Source organism: Protopterus annectens, chromosome 10.part0, assembly GCF_019279795.1.
Source record: "Protopterus annectens isolate FY-2018-M chromosome 10.part0, PAN1.0, whole genome shotgun sequence".
NCBI classification, from domain to species: domain Eukaryota; kingdom Metazoa; phylum Chordata; order Ceratodontiformes; family Protopteridae; genus Protopterus; species Protopterus annectens.
This window is the reverse complement of record NC_056744.1, coordinates 1,442,764,506-1,442,787,314: the sequence shown is the minus strand read 5'-3', so window position 1 is coordinate 1,442,787,314 and position 22,809 is coordinate 1,442,764,506. Positions and strand designations below refer to the sequence as shown.

The 22,809-nt window shown below is 39.7% G+C and overlaps 1 protein-coding gene across 1 annotated transcript in view; it reads right to left on the bottom strand.

The window, feature by feature from the left end:
• The window catches only part of LOC122814297, a 780,122-nt gene that overhangs the window by 490,398 nt on the left and 266,915 nt on the right, over nucleotides 1-22,809 (bottom strand). The window contains exons 32-33 of the mRNA XM_044086885.1: nucleotides 9,660-9,920; nucleotides 888-1,148 (exon numbers count right to left, since the gene is read on the bottom strand). Of these exons, the coding sequence (XP_043942820.1) occupies nucleotides 888-1,148; nucleotides 9,660-9,920 (522 nt within the window). The remainder of the gene's footprint in view (nucleotides 1-887; nucleotides 1,149-9,659; nucleotides 9,921-22,809) is intronic.

The window sequence follows — 22,809 nt, the reverse complement described above, 5'->3', positions numbered from 1 at the left end:
AATGTCATGACTGTTACTTAGTGTGCTATAAGCCAAGGGTTGTAGGTAGTAAATAATGCCATGATTGTTACTTAATATTCTGTAAGTCAAGGGTTGTAGGTAGTAATAATGTCATGATTGTTACTTAGTATGTTGTAAGCCAAGGATTGTAGGTAGTAATAATGTGATTGTTACTTAGTATGCTGAAGACAAGGGTTGTGGGTAGTAATAATATCACGACTGTTACTTAATATGCTGTAAGACAAGGGTTGTGGGTAGTAATAATGTCACGACTGTTACTTAGTGTCCAATAAGCCAAGGGTTGTAGGTAGTAATAATGTCATGATTGTTACTTAGTATGCTGTAAGACAAGGGTTGTGGGTAGTAATAATGTCACGACTGTTACTTAGTGTGCTGTAAGACAAGTGTTGTAGGTAGTAAATAATAACTAGATTTTGTCTCCCAATCAACTTTGTCACACGGCACTTGTGTTAACAGACTTGTGTTATGTCAGTCCTTCTCCTTCCTCTCATCTCCCTTCATTCTTTTTTTGCCTTCCCTTTTACTTTAATTGTACTATTTGCTTGCACTCCTCCTATCCTCACCTTTACCCCTTTTCAATACACGGGTTGTGGATTACTATGCTGTCCACAGAAAATGGCCATTGAAAAGCTAATCTCAGTGCCATTTGTAGAGCCATGTGTGAACACTGAGTTGCACACCAGTGAGATTCAATGAATTATAATATTGATCTCTTCTAAAGTTAGAACTTTGTCATTCAGATGAGTGTTAAACGTCTCCATGTAAAAGTTCACAGTGTTTGATAATTTGACATTAATTTGATGCAACATTTAGCCAGAGTAGTCTCACACAATTTGTATAAGGCAATGGTATTTTTATAGCAATACCTGTTGTCACAGTGACAGTGGGGTTCCCGGTACTGTTTAAACCTTCTTCTGTTGCTGTCGCTGTGATGGTATAATTATCTCCACAGTGCAGATTCTGCAAGATGCAAGATGAAGTTGTAGTTTCACAAGTCTTTATGTCACCATCAGTGCCTTGTGCAATCACTTTGTATACTAGTGAGGCATCCTCTGCAACCCAGGACACTGTAGCACTGGAGTCATCATAATTCATAACAGCTGAAATCTGTTGCAGTGGACAGGGAGCTGTAGAACATAGAGTGAAGGTCAGTTGTCTGAATTTATCTAATCAATGTCCATAGTAGAAAGCAAAGCAAATGCAAATACTTTAACAGTTAACGCATTTCATATTTTTTGACAGCTGGCATATAATGTTGATGATATAGGGTTTCCTCATCTGACATTTTTAGTTTCTGTTCCTGAAGAATGGATATATTTAACATTGATTAGTATATGTTCAGCACAGAATGGTTTATTGAAAAAAGAAAAAAAAAATCGTTTAATTTCTATAGTCTACTTTACCTTCATGTGGAAGGTCTATTTCTTGCTTTCACACCCAGTTATTTTGGCATTTAGATCTTACTACACAGTTTAATCTTTCAAAATACATCCTCAGGCCTTGTATCTTCAGGATTATTCTCCTGCAGAGAATGTTCAAAGCTACTGGAGCAGTATATTTGTCCAAGAAGAAATTATCTAATTATTATCTGCTATCATTTATGATCTGGTTATTTCCCCTACCTCTTTACCCTGCCCAGTAATACTACCGAATATAATATTTAGATGACTGACCACTTGCCATTCATCCCAGTAATACTACTGGATATATTATTTAGATGACTGACCACCTACCGTTCATATTTTTAGCAGAACAGTGGTTGCCAATACAGCTCTATTTCTGATCAGCAGATGTTATGATTACAAGGCACTGCTGATAGAACCTTCAGTGTCTGATAACCTAAATGTTGGGACTCATTACCTGAGGATATATCCTAAGCAGCAACCTAATGATTGTTCAAATGCAGATTCAAACCCTTTAGCCTTTCTGGTAGACATTCTACTTGCTGTGGCTACCATTTCCTTTGATTAACTTAGTATCACTTTCCTGCTTCCCTGCCTGTTACCATATGGAGGCAGTTCAAGTGGGCTTGACTTGAACACATAAAACAAGTCTGATTATTGATAAAGTGCCACTTGGGGGCTGATTCATTCATAGTACTGTCTGGTGTGATGTGGATCATCTGCAGACCTTTGGGGACAGGTATTTGGAAGTCCTTTTAACTTTGTACTTTATTCAGAACTATTGACTAATGATAGTGGTTGAATAGCTACCTAATCATAAAAAAATATGTGTGTGGCCGCCATGCGCGTTAGAAGTGAAACTTCTGTAATGAACTGCGAAAATGTACTTATTTGGAAACATACCTCTCAACTGTATAGAATTTTGCAGAATGCCCAGATTTCCGACTCATATTTTTGGTCTGTTTTTCATGAAATTGTGTTTCTCTGACAAATTAGTGACAAATCATTAAAGATAGAAGTTAGAAAATAATGACAGACATTTGAGTTTCAGACTTCATATCATTCAGAAAATTCATGGCAACAGAAAACCTGTTATTCCATCAACTTGCTAAGTTTGTAATAGCATTTTTTAAAAATTGGCACTATTTCTGAGTGTTTGTCCCATTTTTATTATGGCTTTGTTCAGATTTCTTGCTTTAAGAGGTTGAAAGGTATGTTTGGAAAACAGTGTGTATGTGTCTATGTGTGTGTTCCTTTCTGCATTTCATGACAGAAGTTTAATTTCTAATGGGCGTGGCAGCCAAGCACATATTTTTTTTTTCTTTCCTGGGGCATTTTCTGTTATTATAAAAGCTGTGTCCATTGTAAGTGATAAAAATAATATGTCACACCTTTAAAGCACTAGGATTTAAAGTAATTAACATCTCTATTCATTGTTATTCTGCTGTTATCCCAGATAATAAAGCCCTTTCTGCACCTCTTTTGCCGAATTAAAAAATTCTGATCACTTGAGGGATTGGGGCTAATGAATTGGCATGGACTGAACTTTCGCTTGAAAGTTTTAAGATAGAGTAGGGCAGAACATCAGAAGTAAAAGCATACCGATCGGAGCAGGTAACAGGATTGGACTATTTGCTGTGCATTATGGAGGTCATGTCATTCAAAATCCTGAATGGTAATTGCTCATGGCAGTTTTGAAGTTGAATGATCCACTGCCTTTCATTGGTGGTAGTTCCAGTTCATTGGTAGGTCTGTATTTTAAGAAAGTACAGTTAAGCCAAGTTTGGGCAGCTAATGCGTATTGTTGGAACAAATAATATGATCAGTTAATAAATTGTGATGAATGGTACTAGGTCTCTGTCTGCAAAATTTAAAAGTAAAGTTGCTAATGAATATTTCTTTAATGCAATGCTGTCTGTTAAAAGCCAAAGGCTGGCATTACATTTGTGGTCAAACCTGTATGCTGTAGCATGCCATGTGCTGTCTAGACTGTAATAACTGTTTGTTAAACTGTAGCACGCTGCTTACTACAGTTCATAAGAAAAACAAAATATTTTTAACTAAAATCTGAGCATTTTAGTGCTCCCTTAGGGTTGCCACCTTTTCAAATGGCCAAAGTGGGACATTTTCAGGACACACATCAGATTTTACAGGCTGACACATACCCACGGTCAGTACAAAGGATAGAACTTTACTTTTATGCCTAAATGAAAGCTTATTCTTGTAGCAGTTTAGTTGCTTATTCTGTTTCTTGTAACATTTAGGTATTTTAGATACAGAAATAACTATTTTATGCAACTATTACATAAAATATGGTACATAATTATGTTCTACAATCGCAGGACATTTGCCATTTTTAATATTTTTGGTAAGGACACAACTGCGCAGAAAGGGACTGTCCCTCACAAAGTGGAACAGGTGGTAACCCTATGCTCCCTGCAGGAAGGGGTTGAAGAAGAGTTGGGGGCAGGGAGACAGAAACAGGATCTGAATGGCTGGAGTGGGGGGTGGGGCATGTTGTGCATCTGACCACCTGGTTGGTGTGACTGTGGAAGAAACATCTTTTTTTTTTTTTTTTTTTAAATACATGACGGGAGGGGCCGTAGATCAAACTGTAATAAGCTGATCACTTATTAATCGGCATATTACGGCGAATGAAATGCTGAACTAGCTAGGCTTGTCCTTTTCATTATTTTATTGGAGTAAAAGAAGTCAATGTAGGTTTTCAATGTATAGAGAATTTAACAATGGATAAAGCCTGTCCCTATTTTTCTGAACAAGGGATGGAAATTTACAATGTTGATACTAATAATATACAAAACAATATGTTGTTACAGAAAATATCTCTATATTACACAGATGATTTTCAGGAAATTAGGAAGATTTTAAGTAAACATTGGAATGTCCTTACAGTGGATCCCAATATTAAGAAAATAGTAGGTGAACATCCACAATTTTTATTTAAAAATAAAAAGAATTTACGTAGGTTATTATGCTGCAGTAACATGAGTAATCGCAATGAAAACAGAGATTATTTGGGCACAATTTCTTGTAATAACTGTAAACTGTAACTTTTGTACATATATATGTCCTTCAAACATGTTTATATATCCATGTACTTCCAGATTTTTTACTTCTAATGTCAGTGCTACCTGCAATACTGAACATGTTGTTTATTTAGCTTTCTGTACATCCTGTCCCGCCTTCTATGTTGGTAAAACCGATAGAAGGCTTAGGGACAGGGTGAGAGAACACCTGTATCAAATTCGTGTTCATTCTACTACTAATGCACTTTCTAAACATGTTTTAGATACAGATTCTACACACACTTTTAAATTTTTAGTTATTTATGTTAATACTCCTACTATAAGAGGAGGTAATATCATGAACTACACTGAAAGGAAAGAAGTTAATTGGATCATTAGATTGCAAGCTCATATTCCTCCAGGACTCAATGACAAAGTACCTCTAAAACCAATACTTAGAAATAGGAGATTCCATTACAAATTAATATAGTATTTTTTGTTTATATATTTATATATTTATCTATACATTCTCCACACATATTAATTAATATATACATTTTTATTTTATTTTATTTTTGTTTCTTTTATTTGTTTTATTGGTTTTCATGCAATAAATTATGTTGTTAATAATAATTAAGCATTTTAAATTGCTTCATTTCAATTTTGTATGCTAATTTATTATGATGTCATTTTTAATGATGCCTTGATCATATATAAGGTGTTCTTCATTCATTGTGCTTTTAATGGTTTGATAAAGCTACTTTAGCGAAAGCGCTTACCTGTTTGTTAATAAACTTCTATTTCATTTTTTGAAATTCTGGATTTATACATGGTCTGAAGAGATGAGTTATTCATCATTTGAACAACCAATTTTGTTACATTATTTGGTTTGAATAGACTTACATCTGGAAAGATTTACATTTGATTTTGGTTTATGCCTGCTTGACGCCCATTCTGAGCTACCAGTTTAATATTTTATGACTATATCATGACTACAGTTACTCTTCATTTACAGTTCAGTATCGAACCATGTCTAGTATAAAATGTACACAGTTCTTAAGAATATATTTTTGTAGGTTAATGTGAAGGTTCAGTTTAGCAGAAAGTTTGTTCCCATCTCATATGTTATAAATTATACGGGTCCCCTTCAAAACATCTAAACCACATAACATCCAATTTCATAACATTGAGACCAGAACATCTAAAACCCATAACATCAAATTTCATAACATCTAACACTACAAAACACATGAAAATAACACCCCCTCCACATATAACAACACCAAACTATAAAACACACTTTTTACTACATTTCTGCAGGGGGGGCTTGATACAGTGGGGTTAGGAAATTAACTTTTTCCCACTGTAGTGCGATCTTGGATTTGCTATATTTAATTTACAGTGGGTGTGGGGGGGGGTGCAAGGGGGCTTGCAAACTGGCTCACATATATGCACACAGTGCGAAAGTAGCAAACTCCAAGTCAGACTGCCGACCAGTCACGAGTGGAGTCCCACAGGGATCAGTCCTGGGTCCTCTCCTGTTCAACATCTACTTTTCAGAGGTCCAGGCCAACACAAAGGGACTCTGGCTGACCAAGTTTGCAGATGACTGCAAGCTGGGAGCCATTATTAACTCCCCATGTGATGCAGACACTCTACAGAAAGGCCTCACTGAGACCAATGACTGGTATCGAAACCATGGCCTTAAGCTTAATGCCAAAAAATGCATCATCATCCCCTTTGGTAAAAACTCAGTTCCCACTAGCTACCACATCGATGGGAGCCCTCTGAACACTGAAGGTGTTATAAGAGATCTGGGGACGCAGGTTGACAGCAACCTCTCCTTCAACCACCACATTGCCACTGTGGTCAGAAAGTCCTTCTATGTGGCACATCTCATTACCAAGGGTTTTGCATCCAGGAAGAAAGAGGTCATCATCTCTCTCTACTCCTCCCTCATTAGACCAATCATAGAGTATAATGCTCCATTTGGCGTGTACCTCACTAGACATCTGCAATAGCTGAAGAGGCCACAGAACTTCCTCATGAAGAGGATCCTAGGCATTAAACACATGTCCTACACGGACAGTCTCAAAAGATTCCAGCTATTCTCTGTCGCATATCGCCTATTTAGAGGTGATCTCTGCTTGACTTACAAAGCCATATCTGAGCCAGCTCTGTTAGAAATGCTACATCTGGAGCCTTTACAGGCCTAGCCATAGGATTACCCTGGCATAGTGCCACCTGACCTTAGTTCCCAGTGCCTCTGTTGAGTAGAGCCACTGGTGTTATCCCCAGGGTGAATTTTCTGTTTTCTATCCACTCATCAAGATTTCTCTTGAAGAGGGTCAGCGAGGTGCTCTGCTTGACATGTATGGGAAGTCTGTTCCATAGCATGGGCAGTCTCTAGGTTATGAACCTGTCCCTCCAGCATGTTCTGCTAATTTTGGTAATGAGGTTGTGGTCTCTGGAGCATGTGGTGCAGAGGGATTGGGATTTCTTTAGATGTAGCATTTCTAACAGAGCCGGATCAGACATGACTTTGTAAGTCAAGCAGAGATTGCCTCTAAGTAGACGATATCAGACAGAGAATAGTTGGAGTTTTTTTGAGTCTGCCCATACAGGACAAGTGTTTAAGGCCTAGGATCCTCTTTGTGAGGTACTTTTGCAGCCTCTCCAGTTGTTGCAGGTGTCTAGTGAGGTACAGGCCAAATGGGGCATTGTACTTTATGACTGGCCTTATGAGGGAAGAGTAGAGGGAGACAATGACCTCTTTCTTCCTGAATGCAAAACCCTTAGTAATGAGATGTGCCACATAGAAGGACTTTCTGACCACAGTGGCAATGTGGTGATCAAAAGAGAGGTTGCTGTCAACAACATCTTCTGTGTTCAGTGGACTACCATCAATGTGGTAATTCATGGGAACCTGGGGATGATGACACATTTTTTGGTATTGAGCTCAAGACCATGGTTCTGACACCAGTCGATGGTGACAGTGAGGGCATTCAGTAGGATGCCAACATCACTTGGGGAGTTAATAATAGCTCTCAACTTGCAATCATCTGCTTACTTTGTCAGCCAGAGTCCCTTCATGTTGGCCTGGACTTCAGAGAAGTAGATACCAAACAGGAGAGGACCCAGGACTGGACCCTGTGGGACTCCACTCGTGACTAATTGGCAGTCTGACTTGAAGTCAGCTACTTTCACACTGTGGGTTCTACCTGTGAGCCAGTTTGCAACCCACCTAGTGATATAGGGCCAAGCTTAGTGAGATTTTCTATGATTCTTGAGTGGGGATTGGTATCAAAAGCCTCAGCCAGATCAACGTAGGCTGTATGAGCCACCTTACCTTCATCCACAGCTCTGATGACTGACTCAAAGAAGTCAACCAAGTTGAGCAGGCATGATCTACCCTACACAAAACCAAACTGTGTGGGATCCAGAGTTTGGAGATTCCCTATATCCTTGTTTATTAGGTCTATAATGATGCGTTCCATAGCTTTGCATATCAGACTCTTCAGGCTAATAGGGCGATAGTTCCCAGGGTCTGTATTCAGTCCTCCTTTGTGGAGAGGGATAGCTGAAGCAGTGCACCATTCAGCAGGGACAACGCCTGAGGTGAGGCTGCGATTGAACAGAGCACACAGGTGAGGTACCCGTTCACTCTGTAGTTCATGTAGAACACAACCAGGGATATTGTCAGGTCCCATAGAAGCTGTATTCTTGGTCTTGGACAGTGCTATTTTAACCTGTACAGCAGTACTACTGGGTGCCTGGCAATCTACTGGTATTGTGATTGGTCCTTTGGGGGAGGAGAGGGGGTAAAGTTGGCACTGAATCTGTCAGCCAGTATACTGGCAATATCTGTTGGCTCGGTATAGGAGGTACCATTGTGCAGTAGCTCAGACCAAATCTGGGTATTGCCATGGAGATTCTTTACATAACTATGGAAGGCCTTGTGGTTGTCTGTACTATCTTCTGCAGTTCTGTTTTCATACGTAGCTTTAGAGGATTTGATGAGGGATCTCAACTTTTTGTTGAGGCAGATAAAGGAATTTTTCCAGTCTTGGGATTTCACCTTATTCTGCATCAGTTTCCTCCTTCTGTTGTAGAATTTGTTTATGGCAGGGGACCACCAAATTGGCTTCCTTTTTTTGGAGGTGAGTGTCTTGGTTCTTTTGGGTCTGGTGAGATCCATGCATTTGTGTACATGTTTGTACAGTGCATTGGTGTATGATTCTGCAGTCATGCAACTATTCCCCATTTGCATGGGCACTGTGAAGTTAGCCACCTCTATTTTTGGGATCCCAAAGTTAGCGTTGGAGAAGTTTTTCATTGTGGTTAACTTTGCTGGGGGTGGGGGTGGGGCGGGAGGGATGTGGATTTCCAAGGTGATTAGTTTGTGGTAGGATCTAACCAGGTAAGAGCTGAGTATTGGTGTAGAGCAATGGTCGCCCATGTTAGTAATGACCAGGTCAAGGATGCTGCCACCTCTAGTGGGGGTAAGAACGAGCTGGTCCAGGGCATTGGAATTAATGAACTCCAGGAAACGTTGGGCAAGTGTATTGGTACATGAGTAGTTTACCCAGTTTATGGAGGGGTAGTTGAAGTCACCTAATAAGAGAGTGTTAGGTTGGACCCTAATATTGTGTATCAATCAAAGTTGTTTCCGCAAATGTTAATATGATAAACCTGTTAGTTGTTTAAGCCAGAGGTTGCATGTAGTAAATAATAAAATAAGTTTGGTCTTGCATAGTCAGATTGGTCACATGCCACTGATTCCTCGCAGCCTCTCCTTTCTAACTACTTTAACTCTCATTCTTTTTTTTTCATTCTCTGTTGCTTTAAATGTACTAATAAACCCCCAACCCCATCTCTTCTGACTGACAACTTTGGCCCTTCCCTATCTAACTGATGTGGATTGCTTTGCCTCCAACGAAAACAGACATTAATTTCCTCTTCTCACTGACATTTGTTGAGCTGTGTATAAACTTTGATTTACATATAGGTGAAATTCAGAAACTGATACTAGACCATTTTGTTTTTCTTTTTTCTTCTAGACTGTCAAAGCTCTGTCATTCACCTGAATGTTAGCCTTCTCTAGCTAAAAGCTTGCAAAGCTTAAAAACATGACATTAATGGGATACATTTCTGTGAAGGTAGTCTCAAACAATGATTTCTGTAGAACAATGGAGTTTTATAACAGTACCTGTTGTCACAGTGACAGTGGGGTTCCCGGTGCTGTTTAAACCTTCTTCTGTTGCTATCACTGTGATGGTATAATTGACTCCACATTGCAGATTCGGCAAGATGCAAGATGAAGCCGTAGTTTCACAAGTCACAATGTCACCATCAGTGCCTTGTGCTATCACTTTGTATACTAGTGAGGGATCCTCTGCAACCCAGGACACTGTAACACTGGAGTCATCATAATTCATAACAGCTGAAATTTCTTGCAGTGGACAGGGAGCTGTGCAAGGTCAAAGAATAAAGGTCAAACATTTGTTGCTTTACCTTATCATCCTACCATAGTACAGAGCACAGTAATAAAATGCTTTCTTAACAGCTGATGCATTTAATGTTGGTGACATATAGGAATTCCTCATTTGATGTTTTTAGCTAGTGTACCTGTAGAACACATATACTTTTCACATTGATTATAGCATGTTCACAACTGAATGGTTTATGGAGAAAAGGGTCATGTTTGTGAGGCAAGATATCTAAAGTTTGCTGTCACTTCATGTATATAGTCTGCACCTTGCATTCTTACCAGTTATTCTGGAAGCAGTTCGTACTACACTGTTTAAACGTTCATGATTAATCTTCATGTCTGCATCTTTAGGGCTAGTCTTCCTGCATTGAATTTTCAAATCTACTAATGCAGCTTACTGTTCTAAGAGAAGGAAATCTACTTATTATCTGTTGTCATTATGATCTGATTATTTCTTTGTTTTTTTCCCTTCCTATGCCATACATCTATTAATGAGATGGTTGTCTACCTGTCATTCCTGTTTATACTAGGACAGTGGCTGCCATCATAGCCCTGCTTCTGATCAGCATGTGCTATGATTATAAGGCCTCCAGTGATGGATCCTTCACTGTCTGATCATGCAAAGGGTGGGACATGCTACTTGAGGATACATTCTAAGCAGCTACCTACTCTTTATTCAAGAAAAGACTCAGGCACTTCCCCTTTGCTGCTAGGCATTCAGCTTCATTTGGTGAACATTTCCTTTACCCTTTTTAGTAATTTCCTGTCTCATCATCTGTTACTCTTTGGATTGACCCAAGGAAGCCCAGGTGGATTGAAGCCTGACTAGATAAAAAGTGATTGTTTGAAGCTAAACTGTTACTTAGATGTGGACCAAGCTGCTGTACTCTACTCATACTTTAGTGTGGTATGTGGTAGGGAATCACCTAAGGCCACAGTACTCTTTAGTGTGGTGTGTGGCAGGGATTTCCTAGGGCCACTGTACTCTTTAGTGTGGTATGTGGTTGGATCACCTAGGGCCACTGTACTGTTTAGTGTGGTGTGTGATAGGGCTCACTTAGGGCCACTGTACTGTTTAGTGTGGTAGGTGGGTAGGGCTCACTTAGGGCCACTGTACTGTTTAGTGTGGTAGGTGGTAGGGATCACCTAGGGTCACTGTACTCTTTAGTGCAGTGTGTGGTAGGGATCACCAAGGGCCTCTGAGGGCATGTATTTAGAACTCCTTTTTTATTTATACTTAATTCAGAACTATTGATTATTGAGAGAAGCCATATACACAGCTAATCAGAAACCTGTTGCTGGATAATATTGCTGACTTGTCACTTTATGCTTATTGCTTGATAATGCAATAAACTATAATTCATTATTTAACATGTAGGATTTCACTTGAAATTCTAACGTGTTGCAATGCCGTAAAGCTGAGTTCTGATCAGTCTATAGAAGCATAGGATGAGTTTGCTTATGCTTAAATTAAAATGTATTTTTCAAAATTATTTTTATAGGATAATATGGAGAAATGGAGGCTCTGTATGACCACACTCTCAGCAAAAAAAAAAAAAGAAAAAAAAAAATAGAATGCAAAGTCTATCCTTAGAAGTCTTATAGTGTTTTTTTTTTCTTAGAAATATGTTTGTGTAGGTTAAAAAGTACATGTGGTTAACAAAGCATGTGGTTCCTCTGTTGGTAACATAATTTATTTTAAACCATGGTGACCCCTAGTGGCTAGGTAACCACAGTTAATATAATATACAAGGTATCAATTATTGAATCTTTTAGAAAGTCATATTACTTAGCGCAATTTGTAAATACATGAAGAAGTATGCCATAAAGATTTCTTGTTATTAAATTTAAAAAACAACTTCCACAAAACAGCGTATTAAATAACTATGTAAAAAACAAAAATTGCCACACAGAATGCCACCAAGATGTATTTCAATTTAGTTTAAGTGCTTTTGTTCTAAAACATACAGATCTTCTTCAGAAACAATTTTAAAGCTGGTTTACTTCATTTAAAAGGCCTCAAGGGAGCCAAACTGAGTTCTTAAAGAGATATACCACAAGAAAGGACAAAAAGCATGCATAAATACAGTAGCTAAATATACACTGAAATAGCAGCCTTTCAATATGAAATTGTAAAAACCATACCAGGTTTAGTAAAAATTGTTATTAAAAAGTTTACTTGAGTAAAAATAACAAATAAATTAAACAAATATGTATACTGCATCCATTCTATTAGATTCTGGTTTTAAGAGGGCCAATGGTTTTGCATACATAAAATGTTAGGCAGGATTAGCAGACGCAATATAAGATGTAGTTTATCATAGGTTCATAGGTTCATAGGTAGGTACTAGGCTATGGGCCCAAAGGCGCAAGTAAGCCTAGCCAATAAGGTTCCCTGGTTTATGCCACCCAAGAGAATTATTTGCCTGTGCCACTGTCGAGCAGAGCCATAGAAGTGATCCCTGGGGTGTATTTCCTATTTCCCATCCACTCATCAAGATTTTTCTTGAAGAGTGCTAATGAGGAACTTTGCTTGACATAGACGGGTAGCTTGTTCTAGAGAATGGGAAGTCTCTGGGACAGGAATCTATCCCTCCAGCATGTCCTGTTTATTGTGGTGACAAGGTTTAGGTCCCTAGAGCATGTAGCTTGGAGGGATTGGGATTTCTTTAGGTGTAGCATGTCCAACAGCTCTGGGTTTGACATAGCTTTATATGTTAGGCAGAGATCACCTCGGAGTAGGCAATAAGCTGGAGTTTTTTGAGATGGTCAGTGTAGGGCATCTGTTTGAGGCCAGTAATCCTCTTTGTGAGGTACTTCTGTGGTCTTTCCAGCTGCTGTAGATGTCTAGTGAGGTACATTCCAAAAGGGGTGTTGTACTCTATAATGGGTTTAATGAGTGTTGAGTAAAGGGGAACAATGACCTCTTTTTTCCTGGATGAGAACCCTTTTGTGATGAGGTGTACCACATAGGACTTCTTGACTACTGTGATGATGTGATTATCAAAGGAGAGACTACTGTCCACCTGGGTCCCAAGGTCACTTATCACACATTTGGTGTTAAGTAGACTGCTGCCTATGTGGTAGTTCATGGGTACAGAGTTTTTACCAATGGGGATGACAATGCACTTTTTGGCACTGAGCTTGAGGCCATGGCTCTGACATCAGGCATCTGTCTCATTGAGGCCCTTCTGTAGGATGTCCACATAATTTGGGGACTCGACTATGGCTCCTAGTTTGCAGTCATCTGCAAACATCATTAGCCAGAGGCCTTCTATGTTAGCCTGTACTTTAGAGAAGTAGATACCAAACAGGAGAGGTCCCAGAACTGTACCCTGTGGTACTCCACTTGTCACTGGTTTGAAGTCAGATTTGGAGTCTGCAACTTTTACAGTGTGGGTTCTGTCATGAGCCAGTTGGCAACCCATCTTGTGATGTAGGGATTTATACCTAGTTTAGTGAGTTTAGCTATAATTCCAGAATGAGGGATGGTGTCGAAAACCTTGGTGAGGTCAAGATAGGCTGTGTGAACCACCTTACCCTCGTCTATGGCTTTGGTGACTGCCTCAAAGATGTCAATCAGGTTCAGGAGGCATGATCTGTCTTTCACAAACCCAAACTGGATGGGGTCCACAGTTTGGAGGTTACCAATGTCTTTGTTTATGAGTTCCATGATGATATGTTCCATGGCCTTCCAGACCAGGCTCATCAGGCTAATAGGGCGATAGTTCTCGGGATCAGTGGTGGCTCCCCCTTTTTGGAGTGGGTAACTGTTGCTGTGTGCCATTTAGTGGGCACAAAGCCTGATGTGAGGCTATGATTGACCATGGTGCTTAGGTGGGGAGCCAGTTCGTTCTGAAGTTTGTGTAAAATGCAGCCTGGGATTTTTTCCGGTCCCGTGGATGCTGTGTTTTTGGCTTTAGAGAGTGCAGCTTTTACCTGCAAAGTTGTGATTACAGGGACTCTGTATTCTTCCTGTATAGATATGGGCCCTTTAGGGGGTGAGAGGGAGGTAAAGTTAGCACTGAACCTATCTGCCAGGATGTTGGCAATATCAGTTGGTTGTGTAATTTTCATGCCATTGTGCTGTAACTCAGAGTAAATCTGGGTGCTGCCATTGATATTCTTGACATAGATATAGAATGCTTTGTGGTTGTCCTTAGAATCAGTGACAATTTTGTTTTTGTAGCTAGCTTTGGAGGATCTTATAAGGGATCTCAGCTTCTTACTGAGGCTGACTAGGGAGCTTCTCCATTCATGGGATTTTACTCTCTTTTGCAACAGTTTCTTCCTTCTGTTGTACAATTTGTTTATGACAGGGGACCAACAGATTGGCTTCCTTTTTTTGGAGGATAGTGTTTTGATTCTGTTTGGGATAGCATGATCCATGCACTTGTGTAAGTGCTTATAGAATGCATTTGTGTAGGATTCAGCAGTTGTAACTGTATTGTCCATCTGCGTGGGTGTCATGAAGTTCGCCACTTCTGTCTTAAAAAGCATGAAGTTGGCTTTGGAGAAATATTTTCCCATGGTTTTCTTAATAGGAGGTGGGGGCGGGATGTGGATATCTAGGGTGATTAACTTATGGTCGGATCGGATCAACGAGGAGTTGACTTCAGGTGTGGAACACCTGTCACTCATGTTGATAATGACTAGGTCTAGGATATTGTTGCCCCTGGTGGGGGTGTCGATAAGTTGATCCAGGGCATTGCAATTTATGAATTCCAGAAAGCATTAAGCAAAGGAGTTGGTACATGAGTAGTTTTCCCAGTTAATGGTGGGGTAGTTGAAATTTCCCATTATTAGGGTGTTTGGTTGTACCCTAATATTTTCCAGTACATCAAGAAAAGAGGAGTGGGAATCCTGGGGCATGGTGGGGGATCTGTAGCAAGCTACAATTTGGATTGCAGTTTTGTCCAGAGTTAGTTGCACTTGGATAAGCTCAGATGCATTATACTGAGCAACTAGCCTGGAGGTGAGGATATCCTTAATTAATATGGATATACCTCCGCCTTTGGTGTTCTGGTCCAGGTTACATGGCCGAAAAGTGTGGTATGAGTTATAGCCTGGTAGTGCAGGGGTGCTCTCTGGAGCCTTGAACCAGGTCTCAGTCACTGCACAGATATCGATGTTCTCCATTTTAAGGAGTGCCTCGAGTGAGTGCATTTTGAGATTTAGACTTCTAGCATTGAGTAGCATTATCCTCAGTTTTTGCTTGCCTGTTCCTGTTATGGTGGTGAATTTGTCATTTGAACCTTGCCTAAAAAAGATACTATAGGGGCCGAAAACCCAGGGGTGACAGGTGCAGGCCATCTCTGGCAAAGCATCGTGATCTGTTGACCATGTCGTCCCATGCAGACAGATACTGGATCCCCTTAGAATGACACCAGAAGCTTAGCCAATTGTTGAAGTCAATCATTTTGTCCTTGTACTGCGGTATCATTCTGGGCAATGGCCCAGATCTATCAACATTTATATGCTATGGAAAAAGCACAATCTACAAATGGTCTTTTTAAGCATTTCAGAGTATGCAAAGATTTTGGGGAATTTGTTTTTACAATTTTGGAAAAAGTCCCAGTGCCTATTAGGGGAGGAGACTGGGAACTTCAATTAGGACAATGTAAGCTTTTTTTGGCAGCTCTTACTTAATGCAACAGTTGTCCCGGGTATTAATGATTTTGTTAGCATTAAATGCATTCTAAAAGGTAAGTTCTATTACTTGATTTTCTATTCTGGATGCAGTATACATACTTGTTAAATTTAATTGGTATTTTTACTCAAGTAAACTTTTTAATAACAAGTTTTACTAAACCTAGTATGGCTTTTACAATTTCATATTGAAAGGCTGCTATTTGAATATATTTTTAGCTATTGTATTTATGCATGCTTTTTGTCCTTGTTTGTGGTATGTCTCTTAAGAATTCTCTTTAAGAACTCAGTTTGGCTTTCTTGAGGCCTTTCAAATGTAGTAAACCAGCTTTACAACCGTTTCTGAAGAAGTTCTGTACGTTTTAGAATGAAAGCGCTTAAACTTGATTAAAATACAACTTGGTGGCATTGTGTGTGATTGTTTTTGTTTGTTACATTGTTATTAAACTTTAGCAAATACTTTATAACTTATGCTGCACACCACTATTCCTCTTGTCATGTTAATGTCAAGAGGTATAGAAGTATCAACTTAGAGTGTAAAATGTAATACAGTTGGATAATGTGAACGATTCTGCAAGAATCTAGGCCTTATAAGAGTCTAGGCCTTAAAGTACTGAGAAGTCTAGAATACATTTCAGACAGAGTTCATTTTAGGTTTATGCATGTTTTTCTAAAGATATCATCGCTCAGTTTATGAACGGTACCACTTCTAACCAAAGAAACCTGCAGACAAGAGACTAATTATGGATACAGAATAATTACCAATTTTTCAATGGATAAGCGTATGAAAGTAGAGTCACTTAATTTTGTAAAGCAACTCAAGCCAATATTTTACTTGTAGTTTTAGTTACCAGAACTGATCTATCTTTTCTGAAACTTCTAAAATATGTCATCAAAGGCATAAACATATCTACAGAAAAATCACATGACACATCTAAGTATGAAGCCCATATGTCAGCTCTTCATATGGACTAAATGTGACAAGAAGTCCTTGGGACTTTTTCCAGGATGCTCCCTGCATATGGTTCTTCTGTCATATTTTGATTGGATTATTAAAATTAAGAGTAGGTAGGAAATTCCAAGTTGGAATGATACAAAGCTAATAATTCTACACCATAATATGAGCAGTCAGTCCACAAGTACTGAACACATTTGGGCATTCCATGAGTAATGACCCTGTTTGATATATATATATATATATATATATATATATATATATATATATATATATATATATATATATATATATATATATATAGATATATAGACATTAATGACAGTGCATGTATACTTTTGTTTACTAGAATATATGTAAGAAAATATAGTCAGTTAGATGCATGTACACTTCTTTTTAAAGTACAGTCACTTAGATGCATGTACATTTCTGTTTGCTAGCATATATACATTAAAGGGTTAAACTGCTCTTAGCTAAAAAGCAAGTAAAAAGGCATACAGCTGTAACACGAATGTACAGTGTTTGAAACAACTTCAAGGAGAAATGCTAAGAATAACTTCTTAATTCCTGAGACCCAGGTGCTAAAAATGAACAACTCCCTACCGGGTTGGAGATAAGGATGACTTCCTAGATTGTCACATAATTCACCTGGAAACACAACACAAAGTAGCTTAAAAACAGACTGCATTACTTCAGATTTTCAAAGGTATTAGCAATAACAAACTGTTCTCATGGACAGGATCCGAATTGCACCAGGAAAAAGTGTATATAAGGACAGTAAAAATGAATGGTGTTAGATCTGATTTCTTGTTAGATCTGTATACTGGAGAACGTCATCCGTGCTGTCTGAAAAGCTTCATCTGAGACATTAAAAGCTGTAAATTGTACAGTATTGTATGTGTCGTCTGTTGCATAGACAAGTTATTTTATGAGTAACTGCGCAAATTTAATATATAGTGCTGAAAAGGTTAATAGTCTGCAAAGTTCAGTGCATTAATCAGACTTTTATTTTAACAAGGCACCACCAAGCAGTAGCAGTATGCACATCTGCATTTAATTTTTCAGACCCCCTTTGGGCAATCCAGAAGTAATGACAACTTTTATCTAGTCTGTGAGTACTGACTCTCTTGGTTGCTGTGGCTATAATTTTGCTAAACTGTATTCCATTTTAATCTGTTTACAATATATCTAAATCATTTACTGTGTCTTCTTATTCAATAACATTTCATTTTGTTGACAAGTTGCTTACTAATTGTGTCATTTAAGTTTATGTATCAATCTGTTTGTTAATTAAAATGGGAATTCTACAAATGCCAGATAGATTTATTTGGTTCAGTCTGACTAGTTGCTATTTTCTAATTCTTATCTAGAGCCTTTCATATTAAGTTACCTTCTTCCAACCTGACCAATATTTTATCTGCAACTAAATTTTCCTGGATTTAATTTCATTCCTGTCAGTAAGTTAATTTATCAATGCATTAGTCAAATAAAGTAATGTTGTAGCACATGTTAATGTCACAAGCCTGTCAGATAGTCACTTATTATGCTCTAAACCATGGAGTTGCAGGTAGTAAATAAAAAAAATATTTTGGTTTTACCAACTCAGCTTGGTCACGTGAAGTTCAATAGATTTTTGTAAAACCGTTCCCTCTTTTTTCTACCTCATCTCACCACCTATCCCCTTTTGCCTTCTCTCCTATGCTAGCTGTAATTTGTGTGACCTTTGCCCCTTTTCTGCATAGGAGGTAGAGGGTGTTTTGCTATCTGTGGCAATGGGCCACTGTGAAGGCTGCCAGCCTAGCTAGATAGAATTTTGTAGATAATTCTATGTCATTATAAATATTAATATAATCCACAGACTTGTTCTCTCAAATATAAGAAAACTAAATGTAAGAAAACTGTTAAATGCTGAACTTCAAAAATGTAACAACAGTGTACTCTGCTGGAAGAAAACTGTTAAGTAAAGAATTACAATTGTGCTTGATCTCAAAGCTTGGAGTCAGGATGTCTGGGCTAGCAAATTCTTTCTATTGTTATTAAAACAGAGTTCATTACTAGATTTTACATGTAAAATGTATCTTAATTGCTGTGGTTTCCTGGCCAGGTGCAAGACTAAAAAAGAAATGTAAATTTTGAGTTTCTGTTAGCCTGGGAACCAGAGAAGTGTCAAGAATGATGTAATGTGAAATGACTCAGCAGTACTGTGTTATCAATTTAAGACTTTCTCAGAGAGAGAGAGAGAGAGAGAGAGAGAGAGAATTAAGCATTTTGGATTATGTCTGAACCTGAACACATCTACTCACCAGCACTCTGCCTTTGCTCTATATGTATGTAAGTTTATTTAAAACTTAGTACTTCTCTTAGAAATAGATAGAAAATAGTAAGATTAGACTAGCTGTTTGCTATATTTATGTCAGACTATCCTATAGTATTGTTTTAAAGTTTCTGTGTCTGAACTCTTGATTAGCACTGTGTTGAATTGAGGAGATTTGTCTTGTGTTTTTATTATGTATTATTAAATAATTGTAAAACTTTTAACTATGGCTGTCTTAAGTAGAGATAATTTAAGCTCTTAGAGTGCATTGCATGTATCTGATGATACTGTACCAACCACTCCTAAATAGCCTTCAAGTCTTAGTCACACATTATTTGGATAATAATATTGCACAGTAAAATTGGTCACCCTTTAGGAAGGGCCTTATAGTAGCTGATATTAGTGGTTGGTGGCAGTTGGTACTACCTTATAGTCTGGGCAGAAAGGCGGCACAGCTGGAGAACCTGTGCCAGCCTTCCCAGAAGTGTCTGTGTGTTTGCATCTAAATCAAATCTTAAAGTGTGTGTGTCAGGTACTTGGGCAGGGTCATGAAGCACTGGTTGGACAGAGAGGGTGCTGGTGGTTTTAGCTTGACCACTAGGCTGAGATCTGGACCATATAGCTGTGCCAGTGGGGAGTCTTATTGGGGATTTGGAGAGAAAGGGAGAAACCAGCCCCAGACTGACTGTGATCTCTGCATGCTCTTAAGGGAAATTGTACTTTACTGTGTGTACTTGTTATCCTTCCCAATGTGCATGCCCACCACTGGTGCTAGTGGTGAGGATTGAGGCTCCTTGATTACTGGGCCAGTGCATGGGCATCACATTTTAATTGTTTGACAGTGGTGGGATATCCACATGAAATATTAATTGTTTGATTATGGTGCGTTAGCCACATCACATACTAATTGGCTTGTAGTGGTGTGGATAGTGAATTCCTGCAGCTTGTGTACAGTGATCACTTAGTTAGTCAGGGAGAGCAGGCAAGCATGTCAGCAGAGGAGTATGGTAAGCTGACAAGGTGCCAGTTGGCTAAGATGTGCCAGGCTAAAGGACTGATGCATGTAAACCTGACTAAGGCAGACATGATTGCAGTTTTGGTCACAGCTGCATCAGAAAATAGTAATCAGGAGGATGATCAGACTGGCCATGGAGATGTAAAACACTCAGAGAATGGACAATTCAACCTTTCTGCAGAGGACTTAAAAATCCATCTGGAGCTAAAGAGACTTGAGTTGGAGGCCAGGCATTTGGAAATGGAAGCTGTGGAGAAGGAGAGGCAGTGGCAGCATGAAAAGGAGATGCTGACTCTTTGCCAGAGTCATGAAGGTAATGGGGAAGGGAGTAACTGGACCCTAGAAGCACAAATGGTCAGTAAATGTCTTCCACAGTTTACAAAGGGGGATAACATTGATAGTTTCATTCATATGTTTGAGAGGGTATGTAAAGAGTATGATGTTTACCAAATGCTCTGGGTGTGGTTCCTGGCCCCCATACTCCATGGTAAAGCTGTAATCATGTTGTCTAAATTATCTGATCATGAATCTACCAGTAGCAGGGGAAGCCACTAGTCCAGGTACATGTCCAGGACCTAGGATTAAATGTTTTGAATGCAACCAGTGGGTCCATATGGCATATAGATGTCCATGGAGGCAAGGTGGGGAACAAATGGTGAGAGAGCCAGTAAGTGGAAAGGAAAAAATGCCAAACGTAGGTTGTCTTGAGACAACAGGGGTACCAAACTATCATCCTGCAGATGTTCTGATAGGGAAGGATTTTGATGAGGCAGTACCATGTGTTAATGCAGTTACACACAGTCAGGCTTGGAGATAAGCATGTGGGTCTGGTAGCCTGGCCAGACCCAGACAGACCACACACTTGCAGCCAGGACTGGTGAGGTGGTTACTTCAGGGAGGGAGCTTCCCTGTAGCAGTGAGACTGAAGGTGAGCCATAGCTGCTTGTGGGTACTGATGTTCCCTTGGACAGAGCGAGTGCAAAGGTAGAGGTGAGTAGTAGCTCCCAGGCTGACAGTGAGGCACTGCTGTCAGAGGATACCAGACTTTCTGTGGAAGGGGAGCTGGGAAGGGTTACAAAGAGAGAGTTGAGACAGGCTCAGCCCTTAGACCCTACATTGCAAGGCCTAAGGCAGGTAGGTGTTGTGGCACCTGATTCTCAAGGGAAAGGGTAATCTGTATACTGGGACAAAGGGTTACTGTATAGAGAGTAGATCCCTGAGGGAGGGTTAGAAGGTGAGAGGATAAAGCAGTTGATAGTTCCCAGAGCCTACCATCTGGCGCTTCTAGCCATAGCCCATGATATTCCCTTTGCAGGTCATATGGGCATAAAACATACAAAGAGATGTATTATGCAGAACTTCTATTGACCTAGAATTTCCAGAGATGTAACAGGGTACTGCAGGACCTGTGAGCAGTGCCAAAAGGTAGGCAAGGCAGGAGACAAGGTGAGAGCTCCTTTGATGCCTTTGTCTGTGATTAAGGAGCCATTTCAGAGGGTAGCTATGGATATTATGGGACCATTGAGTACAACAAGTTCCAAAGGGAAAAAGTATATCCTAGTAGTAGTAGATTATGCTACAAGATACCTTGAGGCAGTGGCTTTGTCCTCCATTGAGGAGGAAAAGGTGGAAAATGCTTTGTTAGAGGTTTTCAGCAGGGTAGGTTTTCCAAAAGAAATACTGACTGACAAAGATGCTGATTTCATGTCAGACCTGCTGGCTTGTCTGTGGAAGTACTGTGGGATGAAGCACCTAAAGACCACCCCCTACCATCCCCAGACTAATGGTCTTGTTGAGAGGTTAATCTCTACAATCAAGTCCATGCTACGGGCATTTTCAGACCAGTTTAAGACGGAGTGGGACAGCTATTTGCCCCATCTGTTGTTTGCTTACAGAGAGGTTCCCCAGGAATCCACAGGTTTTTCACCCTTTGAGTTGCTGTATGGGCATAGGGTGAGGGGGGCCTCTAGATTTAATTTGTGATGAGTGGGAAGGTAAATGTGAATATCACAAGGAGTCTGTTGTTGCATATGTCCTAAACCTCAGGACAATGCTCAGGGAATTCATGGGCTTGGCCCAGGAGAACCTGGCAGAAGTCAAAGAACAGAAAAAGGTCTAGTATGACAGGAATGCTCAAGCTAGAAAGTATATTATAGGACAGAAGGTAATGGTTCTCATTTCTGTCAGACACAACAAGCTGCAAGCAGCTTAGGAGGGACCCTACAAGGTGGTAAGAAAGGTCGGTGATGTTAACTACATGGTAGAACAGATAGGCAGGAGGCAGGGGCACAAATTGTACCATGTTAACATGATGAAACCTTACCCTGATAGGGAGGTCCTTGTGCTGAGTATTTACAGTAGATTGCAGGAAGAGTGTGAGGGAGATCTGGTGACTGATATCCTCAGTGATGCTTGGACTGACACCTCAGTGGAAAGGGTAGCAATATCCTAGCAGCTATCTCCTACCCAGGTTTGAGAAATCTGAGCAGTGTTACAGGAGCGTGGGGACATGTTCACTGGGAAACCATAGTGCACCCACCTGGTGCAGCACCAGATGGATATAGGACCCCAAAGGCCTATTAGGCAGGCCCCTTATAGGGTGCCTGAGAGAGTCAAACAGACTCCAAGGGAGGAGATACAGGAAATGTTGGAATTAGGGGTAATTCAAGAGTCCAACAGTCCCTGGGCCTTCCCAGTGGTTCTGGTGCTAAAGAAGGATGGCAGAACCAGGTTCTGTGTGGACTACAGGAAATTAAATAGTCACACAAAGTGAAATGCTTACCCCATGCCTAGGACAGATAAAGCCCTAGAGCAGCTGGGTGGGGCTAAGTATCTTACAACCATTGATCTCACCAAGGGTTACTGGCAGGTGCCCTTGACTCCCAGTGCTAGAGAGAGGTCAGCCTTTGTGACTCCTTGTGGCTTGTATGAGTTC